Below are 18,732 nucleotides of genomic sequence, written 5' to 3'. Positions count from 1 at the left end.
TTTCCTGTAGTTGAGAGAGCTACACCGAGGGGCCACAGATACAAAATTAAATGTAAGAGATTTAGTACAAAGAGCAAGTGAAACCTCTTTACACAGAGTTATGAGGCTGTGGTTGAGGCAGAAACTTTTCAATGTTCAAGATTAGATTGGATTTTTTTTTATTCGTTCACGGGATGTGGGCGTCGCTGGTGAGACCGGCATTTATTGCCCATCCCTAATTGCCCTTGAGAAGGTGGTGGTGAGCCGCTGCAGTCCGTGTGGTGACGGTTCTCCCACAGTGCTGTTAGGAAGGGAGTTCCAGGATTTTGACCCAGCGACGATGAAGGAACGGCGATATATTTCCAAGTCGGGATGGTGTGTGACTTGGAGGGGAATGTGCAGGTGGTGTTGTTCCCATGTGCCTGCTGCCCTTGTCCTTCTAGGTGGTAGAGGTCGTGGGTTTGGGAGGTGCTGTCGAAGAAGCCTTGGCGAGTTGCTGCAGTGCATCCTGTGGATGGTAGACACTGCAGCCACAGTGCGCCAGAGGTGAAGGGAGTGAATGTTTAGGGTGGTGGATGGGGTGCCAATCAAGCGGGATGCTTTGTCCTGGATGGTATTGACCTTCTTGAGTGTTGTTGGAGCTGCACTCATCCAGGCAAGTGGAGAGTATTCCATCACACTCCTGACTTGTGCCTTGTAGATGGTGGAAAGGCTTTGGGGAGTCAGGAGGTGAGTCACTTGCCGCAGAATACCCAGCCTCTGACCTGCTCTTGTAGCCACAGTATTTATATGGCTGGTCCAGTTAAGTTTCTGGTCAATGGTGACCCCCAGGATGTTGTTGGTGGGGGATTCGGCGATGGTAATGCCGTTGAATGTCAATGGGAGGTGGTTAGATTCTCTCTTGTTGGAGATGGTCATTGCCTGGCACTTGTCTGGCGCGAATGTTACTTGCTACTTATGAGCCCAAGCCTGGATGTTGTCCAAGTCTTGCTGCATGCGGGCTCGGACTGCTTCATTATCTGAGGGGTTGCAAATGGAACTGAACACTGTGCAATCATCAGCGAACATCCCAATTTCTGACCTTATGATGGAGGGAAAGTCATTGATGAAGCAGCTGAAGATGGTTGGGCCTAGGATACTGCCCTGAGGAACTCCTGCAGCAATGCCCTGGGGCTGAGATGATTGGCCTCCAACAACCACTACCATCTTCCTCTGTGCTAGGTATGACTCCAACCACTGGAGAGTTTTCCCCCTGATTCCCATTGACTTCAATTTTACTAGGGCTCCTTGGTGCCACACTCGGTCAAATGTTGCCTTGATGTCAAGGGCAGTCACTCTCACCTCACCTCTGGAATTCAGCTCTTTTGCCCACGTTTGGACCAAGGCTGTAATGAGGTCTGGAGCCGAGTGGTCCTGGCAGATAGATGGATGAAGGTAAATGGAAACAGAGCAGATATAGTGTTAGCCTTGGTTCAATGGTACCACTGAGCCAGAAGGTCGTGGGTTCAAGTCTCAGTCCAGAGACTTGACCACATAATCTGGGCTGACAGTTCAGTGCAGTACTGAGGGAGTGCTGCACTGTTGGAGGTGCCATCTTTCAAATGAGACGTTAAACTGAGGCCCCGTCTGCCCTTTCGGGTGGATATAAAAGATTCCACGGCATTATTTTGAAGAAGAGCAGGGGAGTTCTCCTAATGTCCACCGTTTAATCAGATGGTTCGTAATGGAGAAAATAATCCAGATGTTATCTTTGCTCTCCAGGATGATTCTGGAGTAATGGCTGGTTTTTGGCAGAGGGAAGTGAGGCTGAGTGGCGCTTGATGTGGTGATGGATGGCCAAACCTATTGTGCATTAAGATATACTGAAGCCTGCAGCCCCTTGGACCTCAGGGCCGACTGGGATGGGAGTGAGTAAAGGTTTTGTTGGGTGATAAGGGCATCAAAGGTGAAGTGAGAGAGTGGTTGAGAAAGTCAATGGCTGTAGAATAGAAGGCTAAAGTCTAGGCATTTGGGAATTTGAAAGTGCAGTCATAAGTTATTTGCGGAGAGCTTTTTCCAAGGGCGGATGCAGAAGGAAGAGGAGTTGGTGGGTAGAAGGAAGGGGGAAGTGAGGGATACTAGGAAGTGGTCAGAGAGGACTTTGTAAGTGATTGAGACCATGGAATTAGAGAGGCCAAGGGAAATGGTAAGGTTGAAGGGCTGGTTGTGAGTATGGGTAGGAGAGTTTATATGGAGGACGAGGTTTAGTAAGCACAGGAGTGTGGTGAATTGAGAGGAGCGAGGGCAAGGGGAGCTGAATGGAGATCGAAATCACTGGAGATGAAGAATCGCTCAATGCAGAGCCTGAGGAAGGAATAGAAGAATATCTGAGAGAGAGATTTGGTGGGGCTTGAGGGCGGTAGATGGGGATTTCAAAGGAGAGGCGAGAGGGGTGGGACAAGGCAAGGTACTCGCCTCAAGAAAAGCTGCGTTTTCGGGGATATTATTGAGGCTTTTAAAATGCTAAAGGGATTAGTTTCTGTCCAGTTGGATGGGTGATTTGAGATGGATAGGGCCAATTAGAGAGAGTATTGAAGGTTAGCTTGGAATAGAAGAATTCAAGAGTTACCGCCCTCTTCTGGAGCTCTGCTTGCTGTGGATATTTGGAGAGGAATTTCCCAGCATTTTTTCCTAAATTGGCCTCTTTGAGGAGATTGCACGATTGGGTGGTGGATGGATCAAATTGTACATTTCCCACCCTTTTTGTATATACTGAAGAGCACTGAAAGGCCTTGGCAATAGTTTTTGGGAGAGTGGAGAGCATGCAGGGAAGTATTGACCAAGAAGGTTAAACTGTGGGGGTCATGAGAGTAAATTTCGATATACTAGAAGAATAATTCCACTCCCTTTGGGCAACAGCTGCTACGAAAGACCAGCTGTTGAGTGGGTCATAACCAGGATCATTTTCCGTTGATTGCAAATTCCAGTAATGCTAAAACATGGCTCGAAAATTTCCCTTTCCGTTATCCAAAAGTAGTTTTTGCTCCCTCACGAATGCTGCCCTTACCGAGATGTAGGACTTCTGGCTGGAAAGCACTCCAGCAATGTTCAAACTGTGTGGATTGCCCTGATCACAATGTGAAAGGTCAAATCCTTCAGGTTAGCTGGTCACCTGGCAGCATTATCCAGATAATCTGCAGGATAGTCAGCTCAAACTTTTCCTTCAGGGATTTTACAATTCAGAAAAAACAGGGAAGAGCCAAAGCAATAGTGCAATGGTTAAAAAACCTGGAGAGATTTGCCTACATTTTAAGCTTCAAGAAGCAGTGGAATCGATCCTGGGTTTTAAGGGAGCCCAGATGTTCCTTACTTAAAGGATCTGCAATAGAATGAATTAGTGAGAGACAGTGCAGCACATCTTTATTTCAATGGTGTGTTCATGTGGGGCAGCATGGGTGGAGCTTGGCAACAAGGAGGCAAGAAAAGTTCAGAGAAGCAATGACCAACGTGGGGAGAGACAGAGGGAGATCCATACAGAAAGGGGGAAGAGAGAGACAGACAGACAGACCGAATAGGAGACAGAGCAGGAGGGAGGTCGGCAGAGCAGGGAGAGAGTAAGAGACAGAGAACAAAAAGACAAGACAGAGATATTGTTTGGAGAATGGGCAGTTTTGTACCCACAAAGCTCATTTCACATTGGACTCAAATGACCATCAGAGAGACAAGTTACGTCTCATCAGCATGGGCTGAATTTGAACCCAGGTTCCAGAGGTGGAAAGGTCTGTTTGTTAACTCAACACTCCATTCAGACCCCAGAGTTACGGATTTCCATAAAGTAATCCAGAATTCAGAAGTTTATTGATGAAAGGTGTGTGTTGAATTGACTGTGTTTATAATGCACCACAGCTCTCCCACCAGTGTAACACATTAACAGAAGGACCTAACCTTTTGAGCCAGGTGGAAGGGCCACTTTCACTCGCTGTACGGAAGCTGGGATAACCCTGCTTCCTAACAACATTCCATTGCCTTCTCTTGCTGCAGAGAACACATCCCTGAATCCTAAGTTTGACTGGCACGGTGCAGCGGGTTAGGCCCTGACTGGAAGGTCAGAAGCAGATAGCATGTGAGCTGAGGCACAGGTGAAGTGGAGGAGGGCTGGAAATAACCTATGAGTGCCACATAGAAGAAAAGGGAGAAAAAGCAGATCGAAACCCAAGATGCAAGAAAAACTCCAGACAAAAAAAAAGCAGGATATCATTTTTTCCTATATTTGTAAAATTTAAAAACATATATATGTAGTGCTACGTACAAGCATCAATAAACAAATGTATAAAATACTGCAATCAGGGAATAGAACATTAAAAACTATATTACACCAATACAGAATACTGTTGAATTTATACAGTCATTTTAAATGCTGAATGTAAGAGCTTATCAAAATAAACTGCATTAGTGTATGTAGTGCATATATTAGTATGCAGAAAGCATTTTATTTTAAAAAAACAAGTATCAAACATACATTTGCTGCAATGTGGGTCACACTTGCAAAATACATCATATACTTCAAAACATGGCATTCCCCAAATAGGTGTTATCGCTCTCCCTACTCACCTCCACCGCACAGGGTGTGTGGTGCGGCTACAGGTGGCGGTGACCTGTCTACAATCATATTCCGGCAGTTCAGCGTTTAGTGGTTTGGGGTGTTTTGGCGTTACAGAAAAATAAAACTGCTGCAAGTCCATGGGGTTCTCGCCTCGGGGGGAGACCCTGCCTCAGATCCTGACAAAGGGTCTCTGGCTTTTCTTTCAGAAGCCGAAGGACCTGGTGTACGTCTGGTATTTTCTGTTTTTTTTTAAACTTCACATTTCCAGCATTTGCGTTTTTATTTTAAGAAACATTTTTTAAAAAAATCGCCACCATCCCTCCCCTGCGTTCGGTTCGAGGTACCGGTGGGACCGCGAAACGCCGGCGGCAAGACAACTGCTTGGGGCGGCTGTTCCTTTTGGAAATTACACGGGAAGAGGGGGTTTAACAGGGCTGGGTTTTTTTCTTGCAGTCCACACTGTAGGAATAGTACAAAAGGGAAGATGCACACTCAATGAGACCAGCACGAGGCCAAGCTCCCTTCGACAAAGTGCATGCCTACAGATTGAGACTTCGGCTGATGCTTCTGCAGCATCGCGTTCCACAGGGTGGTAGAGAGGGCTCTTCACAAACTTCCCACACCTAATGTCTGATTGAATTTTGGGGAGGGGGGAGGTAGCGGGGGGGTGGGGGGGGAAGGGTCAGTGCTGAAAGTCACTGAAATACAGGAACGCTATGCAAAAGCCAATATTTCATTTACTTAGGCGTCACAGACTGGTCTTGAGCTGTACCAGTGACTGGTTACCTGCCCCTGCCTGCTCTATATGTTATCAAGGGCCCATTTGTACAAGTGTTGAACCCAACTTTAACCTGGGACTGGAGAAACAGGCAATTTGGTGCCAGTTTGAATCCAAGAGCAGGAATACCCTTTTTGGTTTTCTTTCCCCCCAGCGAAACCTTGTACTGAAACCTCGAAACTTTCCCTGCTCCCGATCCGCAATGTGTACATTTCGTTCTCGGGATATGGGTGTCGCTGGCAAGGCCGGCATTTATGGGTGGGGGAGATGGAAGGGGAGTAACGAGACTAGGCCGGTATGGGGAGGAGTTCCTGCAAATAACCCGTAAAAGCAGCACCTACAGTGTAGTTCACACTATGCAGGTGGAAAGCCCAATGTGCACTCAGTCACACCCTGGCTGGTGTTTCAGGGATTAAGCTGTCCCTGGCTTGGCTGCAGGTTTGGGTCAGCAGGGCCCCAATGGACCTTCTGCTAATGTAACATTCTCACTCGCCTCCTTCCAGCTCATCCTGCGTAGACTTGCACGGTATTGTTTGGGGGGGGGGGGTGTAGAAAGCTGAGGTAGGATGTATTTGGGTACAGCGGAGATATACTGCAGCAGGATGGCGACTGCTAAGCCCTACTGCTATTTGGCTCAGGCCTCTTTAAAGCCTTGGCGACAACAGATAAAGAGCAGTAAAGATGTGAGCGATTGGGGTTTTTTATTTTACGTTTTGTAGTTTGCGCTCCCCAGTCAAACAGTGAAAAGCACAAACGCTTTTAGAACACAAGCTCCCACTCTGACAGTAGCGGATATGAGCACACAGCCTACCCATCCCAATGGAAGGGTTCACTAGCCAAATGACCCACAATCTGGACTGTCGTCTGAACGACTGTAATGATTCCTTCAGCCGTCAAGAGGCCGAGAGTCTAGATCGTAAAAAGCTGCAGCGAATCACTGCATTGTGGCACTTCATAGTACAAATATATAGAACTGTACAAGCATATATTCTGCAAAACAAAGTAAATATAAAATTATATACACCAAAGTGTCAAACTATGGCAATCTTTCTCCAGCCTGGGAGTCTGCAATATGCAAAGGTTCTCTTTCTGACAAACAATACTCAGTTTGTAACGTTTGCGAATAGCATTAAATAGATATTTGACAGTGTTCACTTTTTAATCTCTGCGACCAAGAGTGCAAGCTGTTTGAACAGAGTGCATCATGGAGCAATATTCCCAGGAGGGGTTTGAACGACACACAACCTGGGCTTCCCCTCTGGAAAGCAGTAAAAAGCATATACAAGTTTGCTAAATTGTGTGCCGATACTTTTAACGCTTACACAGAAATTGTATATTCTGGAGTCACCGAAGTGCACCAGAACCATGGCACATTTTGGGAGGTGTCTCTCTCTCCCCACCAACCCCCCCCCCCCATCCATTTCTTGCAAATCAGCCGGATGGTACAAGTGTTCTGTCTAAAGACTCACACCTTTAATTTTCAGGTGGGGATTCACTCTTGGGTTAGCAATTTGGGCATACACACCAAAATGATCTGGTTCTCCATGTGGTGCGTTCCTGATCTCGGCCCGGACCGTTACGTACAGACCCTTCCCCACAGGCTGTAAAGATGATTAGGAGAATGTCTCACTCGCATTTTCTTCAGTGAGCGGCCTGCACTTTCCACGGGGAGTGGTGCGTGCAGGAGCAGAATGCCTGGCCCACTCTCCATTTGGGTTCCGATGCATGGCGTGGGGTGGGGTGGAGGCAGGAAAGGACATACAGCACGTGATTCGATATTTCCCAGGCTCACCAATGCAATAATGTCTTTGGCTACGTGATTGTATATTTGGGCATCAGCTTACAGGGTGCGATGAGTGTGTAGGACACCATCTGCTGTTGCTTCTAATGGAGACCAGGGCACTTTTGGTACTAAAAAATTCAATGGGCAATTCACACAACCTTTAGACAGAAATGGGCCTTTGAAGGCACATGATTGCTTACATTTGTAATTGTACAATACTCGGCATTGTGACATCTAAGTATTTTGGTTATTTTACATTGAGAAGTGAATATTTCAACAAACTTGGAGGTTAGCATTTATATTCTGTTTCCCCGGGCTATGTAACGCACCCTGGCTGTGAGGGCAGATTTGATGCACCTCATCCACACCTCTGCAAAGTCTTTATTCAGGTGTGCAAGAGATTCGTGAGGTGACTCCGCCCCAACCCCAAAGTCCGTGTGAAAGTGCCTTGCTCCTGCTCAGCCCATTCCCACTGGCATGCACTCAGTGGGGAATCGTGTCACTGTAGCCCCCCCAACCCCCCCTCCCCACCACCCCAGAGTCAGGGCTCCAGTACACTGCATCATCCGCAGAAACAGTTCATCTGTAAAGTGGTTCAGCAGGTTCTCCTCCTCGACTTTGCTGCTGCACGATCAAGAAACACTGCATTTAGCAACTGTCCAAACACAATGGAGGCATGGAGTAAAAGCAGTGATGGTAATTTGCCTAGGACGTTTCAAAACCATCTGAGCAGCTCCTACACGAGCATTACATTTCCACCTCCGGTCCCCCGTTATTCGAATCTCTGGGTATGCCAGCATTGACAAACGTCCTTGCACTCTGGCCCGCAGACTAATATTTTTACAACAGGCCTTCCACCCTGTGACCTGTTGGCCTGAGCCAGTCCCGAATCTGCCATCTGCAGCTTGTGAAGTCTCTGGAACAGCACTGTAGGTTGGGTGGATTCCACAGGGGCTGGCGGACGATGACTCCTGGGTGTTTAGTGGTTTCCGGACCCGGTGCGAGTCTCATGCACCCTGTGAGGGTTCAAAGGTCGCAGGCCACGGTTTGAACACGGGAGGGGCGCTCTGGTTCACCAGGCCCCCTCAGAGGCAGCTTCTACAGTCCAACTGAAGGAAGTGCTAAGGCCATTGAAGAAATGTCTCACTTAATACAGACACCTGCTATAGAACACTTATGCTGGAGAGGAATTGGAGCCTACAGGTTAAAGGAAAGTAGACCAACCTTGGCTGCCTTTCACTTCAAAGAAAACATTCAAGTACTCTGAAAAATAGTCATCTGCAAAAAAAAAATCTGTATAAATGTATTTACCATTATTAAAAATATGAAAAAATGATCTGGCATTACTTTAGAAACACAATCTATTTGAGTGGCTCTGCGCTGCAAGCCTTTAGCACTTCTTTGGGTCTAATAGAGGGCACCCTGCCCTGCCTATGTGATTGAAGACTTTGTGCAGACGTTCTGTGCAGCCCAGGTAGGTGCTGCTCCGTGCCAGGAATGAATCATTTCCCCCTTCCTGCCAACAGCTGTTGAAATTACAAGGAGCAACACACTACTCGAGGCTGTTCAAAAACCCAGAAATATCAGTAACATTCCCAATTCCAATCTCTTTTTAACTCACAGAAAAACAAACGGAAGAGCAATCGGTAACAGTCGGTTTTGCTATTCTACGGGTAGATACAGTAAACGGTTTGCTACAGCACCTGGGCCATTCTCTCCCCACCTCCTGATTCAGTGTTTAACCGTCATCAGTCTAAACCGTGCACTTAGGTGCCTTAAATGTCATGAAACACTCCACGGCGGAGTGGGGTGGGGCAAATAGATGTGGAGCAGGAGTTGGGAGTACAGACACGTAAAGTGATCGAAGGTGCTGTCAGACGTAGGTTTTGAGGAGTTTTTTTGAAGGTGGAGAGAGTAGTAGGAAAGGGGAGAGATTTAGGAAGAGAATTCCAGAGTGTGGGGTGAGATGGCGGAAGGAACAGCCTCTGAAGGAAACAGGGAGGATGGAGAGGGAGGCACACAACTGGTCTAAAACAAAACATCGGGATAGCCAGTTTAACAAAGTGACGAGCTGGACGAGGGAAGCTCCCCTTGCTGCTCACAACTATTATATCAAAGGCCAGGTTTCATCTTCAGCTGACCCCTCGATAGGCAGTACTCCAAAGGCAAACTATAAAAGGAAAGGAAAGGACTTGGATTTATCTCTGAATAAAGAACTTCCCCCAGTATCTGTTCCAAGTGTACATTCCACTCATTTCCATTCCTCTGGCACAATGGTTTCTGACCACGTTTTGACAGCATGTGGTTGCTGCACTGACAAGCCTTGCAGAGTTAAGTCAACAGTATCTGTACAAGGCTACTGGAAACTTTTGCTACTACCACAGGCTTGTCCTCCCTCCCCTTTTTGGTGAAAATAAAGATGGTTGAACACATCCAGCACAAAGCGCTGGGCAGCACAGAACTGTACTCAAAGTCTCCTGCCAACTCCTGCAAAACCAGCTGCTTTTTCTTAAAGGCACCATATTTGCATTAGATTTATGCAACAGTCTCAAGTCTTATATATATATATAATATATAAAACCATCAAATAGTGTCTCTCTTGTATAAATAAAAAAATAAAAGTATAAAGAGGCATAAATTACATCAGCAAAGAGGAAGTTAAAAAATAAGTTCAGTACAAAATACATTCAAGAAAGTGCATCTTCACAGAGCTGATAGCAGTAGACACAAGTCTTATTGAGAAATTGGGAGAGAGTTCTCTGACCCTTTGTTCTTTAACCCGGGGTTGGCACTGGTTCTAGTGATAGGCAACACTTCCAGTACAATCATTTTGGGGATATTTGAGATTGTCCGCGCTTAAGGAACTTTGATTTTGTGGGGGGCTACAATCCATAGAACTGGTTTAAAAAAGTCCCAGTCAGTGGTAGACGGCAGGCTAATTGGTCCCTCAATATGCAGGTAAACTCTCTGATACAGTTACTGAATTCAATCCACTGATGATGACTGCTGCTTACAGTTTCACGACAAAGGGAGAATACAGAACAAATACTGGCCCGGTGGAGCCCCTCTTAAGATCAGTTCTTATTGCAAAATACAACATTGATTGGAGCTGGAGTTTGTTTGCAGAACAGAAGATATCGACGCTACATGTAGGGCTCCCCCAAAAGCTTGGATACTGGGCCGTCACATGTAGGGGGTCCCCCCATCAAAAAGTGGGCCACTTGACCACCGAGTGTAGGGAGCTCCCCACACAACCATCACATGTAGGGAGTCCCAACCGATATCCAGCCATTTGACCAGGCCCCACATTATATGCACAGAGTCCCCCAAAACAAAATGTGCTTTAAAAAAAGTGAACTAATGGCTGCCAATCTCAGGTAAAGCTCTCTTTTGCCATGGTGTAAAGCAACAATGAGCAGCACCAGTGATCATGGCTCTGGTTCCCCTTCAATGTGATATTCAGCTCAAGTTGTCAATAGTGTTTTGTTTCTTCACCTGGATAAAGAATGGCGTTTGTAATAGGAAGCCATCGACAGCATCAAATGAGAACACTGTGATTGTGCTAGCAAGAGTCAGAGGTCAGGCACAGCACAATAGCTCTGTAGAGGCAGTGACTCTTACCATTACCTAATACTTTGAATGAGTGCTGCAGCAAGTACCACTTTGAAGTACGTTTTTCCGGCACACAGGTAGGGATGTACCAGCCTCGACTAAAAGTAGAGGTGGGGCAATAACCAGTCACCACAGTGGACGATCTGAAGCACTCGTGGGATTGGGAGAGCATTGCAGAGTGTTGTTTGTGCGAATGGTCGGGTACCGTGAGTTCAGGTGCGCTTTGGAAATGTCTCAATGTAAAATCAGTAGCACTAATTCGGATCGCACAAAGATGTGTTGCCAATCACTAACTGCAGATACCAAAGAATCGCCAAAACCATGCCTACGACAAACCCAATGCTGTGACTCAGTCACAAGAAAAGGCAATACTGAATGAGGTTATCTCGCCACTGGTACTTGCAGTCATTCAACAGTCTGAGTTAATTTCAGTGTCATTACTTTGCTGAACTGAAGGAATCACTGGCAGCACACCATAACACTTAGCAAGTAACAAACTTGCATTGAATGTTAATTTTTTTTAATAAAACAAACCTAAAGGCACAAGATGCAAATGGGGGCGTAAACCCGTTTGTTTCAGTTGTGAGAATTAGCACCTTTAACACAAGTGAAACAAACAAAAAAGCTCTCTTCTCCGCCCCCACCCCCCCTCCCCCCATATGGAGACTGGCTGTCTTGTGAAAAGAACATTGGTTTTGGCGATTGTTGAATTCTGCAGGTCCCAACCAGTCAGCAGACACTTCGCTAGGTAACCACGATAGGGTCTGGACCTTATCTGACTAAGGAGGACATTCAAGGTTGGGTAAAGTATCAGTGATAGAGAGCAAAAGTAATCAGACTTTGGTATACAGTATGTATGTATATATGTGTGTGTGTATATATATATATATATATATATATATATATAGATAGATGTAAAAAAAAATCTATATATATATATATATATACACACACACATATATCTGTAATAAAAATATATCACCCCTGATTGAAGCACAAGTTCGACAGAAACAGGGTAAGGTGGAGTTCCACAGGCCCCACCAGAACACCTTAAGAACAGCTCCTGGTAGAAGGCTCTGCCTACAATGTACATGATACTAGTTAGAGATAGCTGGACGGAGAGTTGACATCACGCTTTGTTAAGATACTCCTAAGTTCACTATGTTGTTCAGAAAAGCTGCATTGAGGGTTTATCATATTTTGCATGACGGTTGTAATCTCTAGTTCTGTGTAACACTACTCGAGGTTTAAAAGAGGCGTTCCAATGCTCTGTCGAAATGCTACTCTCCCTCCAGCAGCGTTGAGATGAGACCCTCTGCTGAAGAGCCTGTCGGTGGTTTCCGCAGATGCACCGAGAATCATGCAGTTGTCCAGTTATTCTTCACCATTCACACAACACCACAGGAATAATCTGCCCTGGGTACGGACACTGGTGTTGTGATCTGTGTTACTGAGCATACAGACTGAATGGAGCACTAGGCATAATAACTTTTAGACAGTTTAGAAAAAAGCACTATAAAAAAAACCCCCAGCTCCAGACCCAGCTACCTCCATCAGTGAGTGATCTGGACAAACGGGTTTCTGAACAGCTCCTCCGCTGATGGCCTTTGCTTTGCATCCACAAATATTTTCTTCAGGAAATCCCTGCAGTGATCTGAAATATAAGGAGGCAGCTGGGGGTTGGTCGGCTGCGTGGCAATTTTGAAAATGGCAGCCATAGCTTCGTACTCGGCCCAGGGAGGTTTCTCAGTGAGCATCTCCACCACTGTACAGCCCAGACTCCTAAAGAAAGCAAAACAAAACGTGACATTGTAATCAAGGCTTCTCAGTAAATCAAGCACCAACTAAAGAAAGGAAGAATGACTTGCATTTATATAGCGCCTTTCACGACCTTAAGTTGTCCCAAAATTCTTTACTGCCAATGAAGTACTTTTGAAGTGTAGTCACTGTTGTAGTGTAGGAAACGCGGCAGCCAATTTGCGCACAGCAAGATCCAACAAATAGCAATGTGATAGTGACCATTGATGTTAGTTGAGGGACAAATATTGGCCAGGACACTGGGGAGAACATCTCTGTTCTTTTTCGAATAGTGCCGTGGGATCTTTTACGTCCACCTGCGAGGGCAGAAAGGGCCTTGGTTTAATGTTTCATTCGAAAGATGGCACCTCCCACAGCGTAGCACTCCCTCAGTACTGCACTGGAGTGTCAGCCTGGATTATGGGCTCAAGTCTCTGGAGTGGGACACGCAAGCTAACACACACAAAAAAAGCTTGTAGCTGCACAGGACAGGAGGGGAACCTGCCTGGTGTGCTAGAACACTGGGCCAGTGTTCTTCATCAAGGGGAAAATTCCTTTTAATAATACAGCAAAAACACCAACATATTAAATATCACTTGGAATAACAAAATAACTTGGCACTGTGTCTACTTCCCTGCCAGGTTCGCCTTTATCTTTACTGTACTCCCAGGGCTGGAACATGTGAAATTGGAAAATTCCACCTTATAAATAGCCAGCAGACAGACCACTTACTCCTGGCTGGCTGCCAGTCCTCGGGTCTCCTGATGGGAATCTACCAATCCATCAAGACATTGCACAAGGAACGATATCAAAGCAAACTGACTAAACGTGCAGACCAACCACTTTCTACGAAATGATTCTAGACTTCCTTTCTGCTCCACTTCCATATTCTGTAGGCTCAGTTCAATAGAGGCACACACCAGGACAGGCTTGTAAAATCTTACAGCTGCCCTGTGCATCGTGATCAAATATGGTCATAACATTCTTTTGTGCAATTAAGCCAGGGAAAAGTGCAAAAGGACTTTAGTGGTGGGATGGCATGTATCGATGCAATTCAATTTATACTGGCCAGTGAGCATTTGCTTAGTGCTGAAGTTGGTATTGTGCTGGACTTGGCATCAGGCACTCCCACTGCATCCTGTGTCACTTCAGGGTGTCGTAGCAAAGTTGGAACATGGGAGCAATGCTATGGTGGCATGCATCCAATACATAGCACAGACAGGTGTGTAAATTAAAATGAAATAGAAAGCCAGGGTAAGATTAAACTTTATATTTAACCATATAGCTGCTCCCAAACATTTGTGCGTGGACCAGATATCCGATTATTGTCCATCTCTGGTTTCATTAAAACTAGGAGCTGCCTGGTAATGAAATAATCTGTTACACACAAGACTACACTGACACAAACACAATGCAGCATACACACTCATTACTCAACTTTTGTCTTGCACCATATTATCTCAACCATTTTAATAGCGGCCGGCCAACTTGAGCTCAGGATATCTGAAATATGCATTCAGAGTGGGGAAAGAAAGACTTGCATTTATACAGCACCTTTCAAATCCTCAGGACGCCCCAAAGAGCTTCACAGCCAATGAAGTATTTATGGAATTCTAGTCGCTGTTGTAATATAAGCAAACGCGGCCGTTAATTTGCACACAGCAAGGTCCCACAAACAACAATTTCATAATTGACCTGATGATCTGTTATAGTGACGTTGGCCAGGACACCAGGAGAATGTGGTTGGAATGTGGAACTCGCTACCACATGGAGTGATTGAAGTGAATAGCACAGTTGCATTTCAGAGGAAGCTAGATAAGTACATGAGGGAGAAAGGAATAGAAGGTTATGTTGATAGGGTGAGATGAAGTAAGGTGGGAGGAAGCTCGTGTGGAGCATAAACACAGGCAGAGACCAGTCAGGCCGAGTGGCCTGTTTCCATGCAGTACCATTCTATGTAATTCTATATATAGTAATTCCGATGCTTTGAATAGTGCCATGGGATCTTTCATGACCACCTTCAGCAGGCATATGCTCGGTTTAAAGTTTCACCCTGAAGACATCTCTGACAGTGTAGCACTCTCTCAGTACTGCACTAAGTGTCAAGCTAGATTAAACGTTCAAGTCTCTGGAGTGGGGCTTGAACCCACAACTTCTAAATCAGAGGCGAAAGTGCTACCCACTGAGCCACAGCTGACACTGTGGAACATTACTTCATGCAATGGTTCAAATATTCCCTTAGTAAAAGTGCAGATGCTTCAAATGATTGCTTGAGAGTGGATACATAACTTAACTGTCCAGCTAATAAATTGAAGGTCAACATATACCTGTGTTTCTTTTAATCCTCACAATAGATCCCAGCAGTTAAGTGAACATATACTGAGGAAATCTTAATTTAAGAAATCTTCTTTTAGGTTCATTATGATCACTTTTAATAGTTTAGCATTAGAAATGTACAGACATGTCTGCATATAATACACAGCATGCGCATTTAACAAAAACACCCAATGTCGGCTCCCTCTTTAGTTTCCCATCTCCCATTAGGTTTTCCCATACCATTCTGCGATAAAGATTCTGCGATAAAGATTATGGTTCTAGTGTTGGCATAACTCATCCTCCCCGTGTATTACCAGGATGTGGAGATGCCGGTGATGGACTGGGGTTGACAATTGTAAACAATTTTACAACACCAAGTTATAGTCCAGCAATTTTATTTTAAATTCACAAGCTTTCGGAGATTTTCTCCTTCCTCAGGCAAATGTTTCCTGAGACATTTTCTCCTCAGGCAAATGTTTCCTGAGACATTTTCTCCTTCCTCAGGCAAATGTTTCCTGAAACATTTGCCTGAGGAAGGAGAAAATCTCCGAAAGCTTGTGAATTTAAAATAAAATTGCTGGACTATAACTTGGTGTTGTAAAATTGTTTACAAGTGTATTACCAGGAGAGTGCTATGGTTTATTTTTTTTTTAAATCACTTTATTGATTGGTTCTGGTGTTCTCCAGCAGGTTGCTGAGAGCAACAGGTCAGCCAGAATTCCTTTTGATGTTCTCTAATTACTTTTACGCACATGCTCACCTGCTCTATGCCCTCCCCCTACCTCCAAACCCGATGTATGAGAGGCATCGTGTCACAATGAGGGGAGGTGCTGTATGGATCAGCCATATAATAACACACCATGCGGCTGGGTCATCAGTGCCTTCATACTTGTAAAACAAGGGACAGCGGTAACGGAAGCCAGTGCATCTGCAGGTACTTAAACGCCGTATGCTGGAACAGGGCGGAAAAGAAGTTACCACAGAAGGCAGAAATAACATTAGCTGCTAACTAAAGCAGATACTGGCAGCATGATCCGATACATATCAATTTATCTGGACGATATTTAAAACTATCCGGTGCACCATATACTTTGTATGCACTAAATACAAGGAGGAGTTTGAAAGCATTGATGGATTTAAGGGGAGGCTTGATGCATATGTGAGTGCGAAGGGAATACAGGGTCACGGGGGCAGGGTGGGAAGATGTAATTAGAGTGGAAGGATGTTCTTGTGGAGTATAAACACCGGCATAGACCAGTTGGGCCAAATTGCCTGTTTCTGTGCTGTGGATTCTATGTAATCTCATTAGGAATCCAAACAACAGCTGAGTGGCTGCTTGACTGCAGTTACACCAGCCTCTCCTTTGGGTGGCGCTCTAACACTGGAAAGTAGAAAGACGCCCACTGTAACCAGGACCGACCGACACAAACAGGTAAACCGCCTTAACCAGGACCGACCGACACAAACAGGTAAACCGCCTTAACCAGGACCGACCGACACAAACAGGTAAACCGCCTTAACCAGGACCGACCGACACAAACAGGTAAACCGCCTTAACCAGGACCGACCGACACAAACAGGTAAACCGCCTTAACCAGGACCGACCGACACAAACAGGTAAACCGCCTTAACCAGGACCGACCGACACAAACAGGTAAACCGCCTTAACCAGGACCGACCGACACAAACAGGTAAACCGCCTTAACCAGGACCGACCGACACAAACAGGTAAACCGCCTTAACCAGGACCGACCGACACAAACAGGTAAACCGCCTTAACCAGGACCGACCGACACAAACAGGTAAACCGCCTTAACCAGGACCGACCGACACAAACAGGCAAACCGCCTTAACCAGGACCGACCGACACAAACAGGTAAAGTGCCTTAACCAGGACCGACCGACACAAACAGGTAAAGTGCCTTAACCAGGACAGGCCAACACAAACAGGTAAAGCACCTTAACCATGACAGACCGACACGAACAGGTAAACCACCGTAACCAGGACAGACCAACGCAAACAGGTAAACCGCCTTAACCAGGACAGACCGACACAAACAGGTAAACCGCCTTAACCAGGACAGACCGACACAAACAGGTAAACTGCCTTAACCAGGACCGACCGACACAAACAGGCAAACCGCCTTAACCAGGACCGACCGACACAAACAGGTAAAGTGCCTTAACCAGGACAGGCTGACACACAGGTAAACCGCCTTAACCAGGATAGACCGACACACAGATAAAGCACCTTAACCAGGACCGACCGACACAAACAGGCAAACCGCCTTAACCAGGACCGACCGACACAAACAGGTAAACCGCCTTAACCAGGACCGACCGACACAAACAGGTAAACCGCCTTAACCAGGACCGACCGACACAAACAGGTAAACCGCCTTAACCAGGACCGACCGACACAAACAGGTAAACCGCCTTAACCAGGACCGACCGACACAAACAGGTAAACCGCCTTAACCAGGACAGACCGACACAAACAGGCAAACCGCCTTAACCAGGACCGACCGACACAAACAGGTAAAGTGCCTTAACCAGGACAGGCCAACACAAACAGGTAAAGCACCTTAACCATGACAGACCGACACGAACAGGTAAACCACCGTAACCAGGACAGACCAACGCAAACAGGTAAACCGCCTTAACCAGGACAGACCGACACAAACAGGTAAACCGCCTTAACCAGGACAGACCGACACAAACAGGTAAACTGCCTTAACCAGGACCGACCGACACAAACAGGCAAACCGCCTTAACCAGGACCGACCGACACAAACAGGTAAAGTGCCTTAACCAGGACAGGCTGACACACAGGTAAACCGCCTTAACCAGGATAGACCGACACACAGATAAAGCACCTTAACCAGGACCGACCGACACAAACAGGCAAACCGCCTTAACCAGGACCGACCGACACAAACAGGTAAACCGTCTTAACCAGGACAGGCCGACACACAGGTAAAGCACCTTAACCAGGATAGACCGACACACAGGTAAAGCACCTTAACCAGGACCGACCGACACAAACAGGTAAAGTGCCTTAACCAGGACAGGCCGGCACAAACAGGTTAGGCACCTTAACCATGACAGACCAACACGAACAGGTAAACCACCGTAACCAGGACAGGCCGACGCAAACAGGTAAAGCACCTTAACCAGGACAGACTAACGCAAACAGGTAAACCAGTGTAACCAGGACAGACTAACACAAACAGGTAAACCACCTTAACCAGGTCATACTGACACAAACAGGTAACCACCTTAACCAGGACAGATCAACACAAACAGGTAACCACCTTAACCAGGACAGACCGACACAAACATGTAACCACCTTAACCAGGAGAGACTAATGCAAACAGTTAAACCACCTCAACCAGGACAGACTGACACAAACAGGTAATTACCTTAACCAGGACTGACTGACACAAACAGGTAACCACCTTAACCAGGACAGGCTGACACAAACAGGTAACCACCTTAACCAGGACAGACAACCCTGTATATTCCACATGCTCCTGGTACCCTCCAGTATGTTATCCAAGTGGCCATTCTTAATGTGTGAATTGAGACATTGAGCATTGACAGGTTATTCATTCAGGGCTTGGCAGCCTCATCCAATCACAAAGGGCATGGCAGCCTCATCCAATCACAAAGGGCATCACAGCCTCATCCAATCACAAAGGGCATCACAGCCTCATCCAATCACAAAGGGCATCACAGCCTCATCCAATCACAAAGGGCATCACAGCCTCATCCAATCACAAAGGGCATCACAGCCTCATCCAATCACAAAGGGCATCACAGCCTCATCCAATCACAAAGGGCATCACAGCCTCATCCAATCACAAAGGGCATCACAGCCTCAT

At 46.1% G+C, this 18,732-nt stretch overlaps 1 protein-coding gene across 1 annotated transcript in view; it reads right to left on the bottom strand.

Annotated features, from left to right (window-relative positions):
- Window positions 1–4,411: 4,411 nt before the first annotated feature.
- Window positions 4,412–18,732, bottom strand: part of map3k3 (mitogen-activated protein kinase kinase kinase 3) — a 146,900-nt gene continuing 132,579 nt past the window's right edge. Inside the window, exon 17 of the mRNA XM_067969120.1 lies at window positions 4,412–12,516. Within this exon, the coding sequence (XP_067825221.1) occupies window positions 12,288–12,516 (229 nt within the window). The 3' untranslated portion in view covers window positions 4,412–12,287. The remainder of the gene's footprint in view (window positions 12,517–18,732) is intronic.

Source organism: Heptranchias perlo, chromosome 30 (assembly GCF_035084215.1).
Source record: "Heptranchias perlo isolate sHepPer1 chromosome 30, sHepPer1.hap1, whole genome shotgun sequence".
NCBI classification, from domain to species: Eukaryota; Metazoa; Chordata; class Chondrichthyes; order Hexanchiformes; family Hexanchidae; genus Heptranchias; species Heptranchias perlo.
Note: the sequence above shows the minus strand (reverse complement) of the source record. Positions and strands in the feature narration are given on the sequence as shown.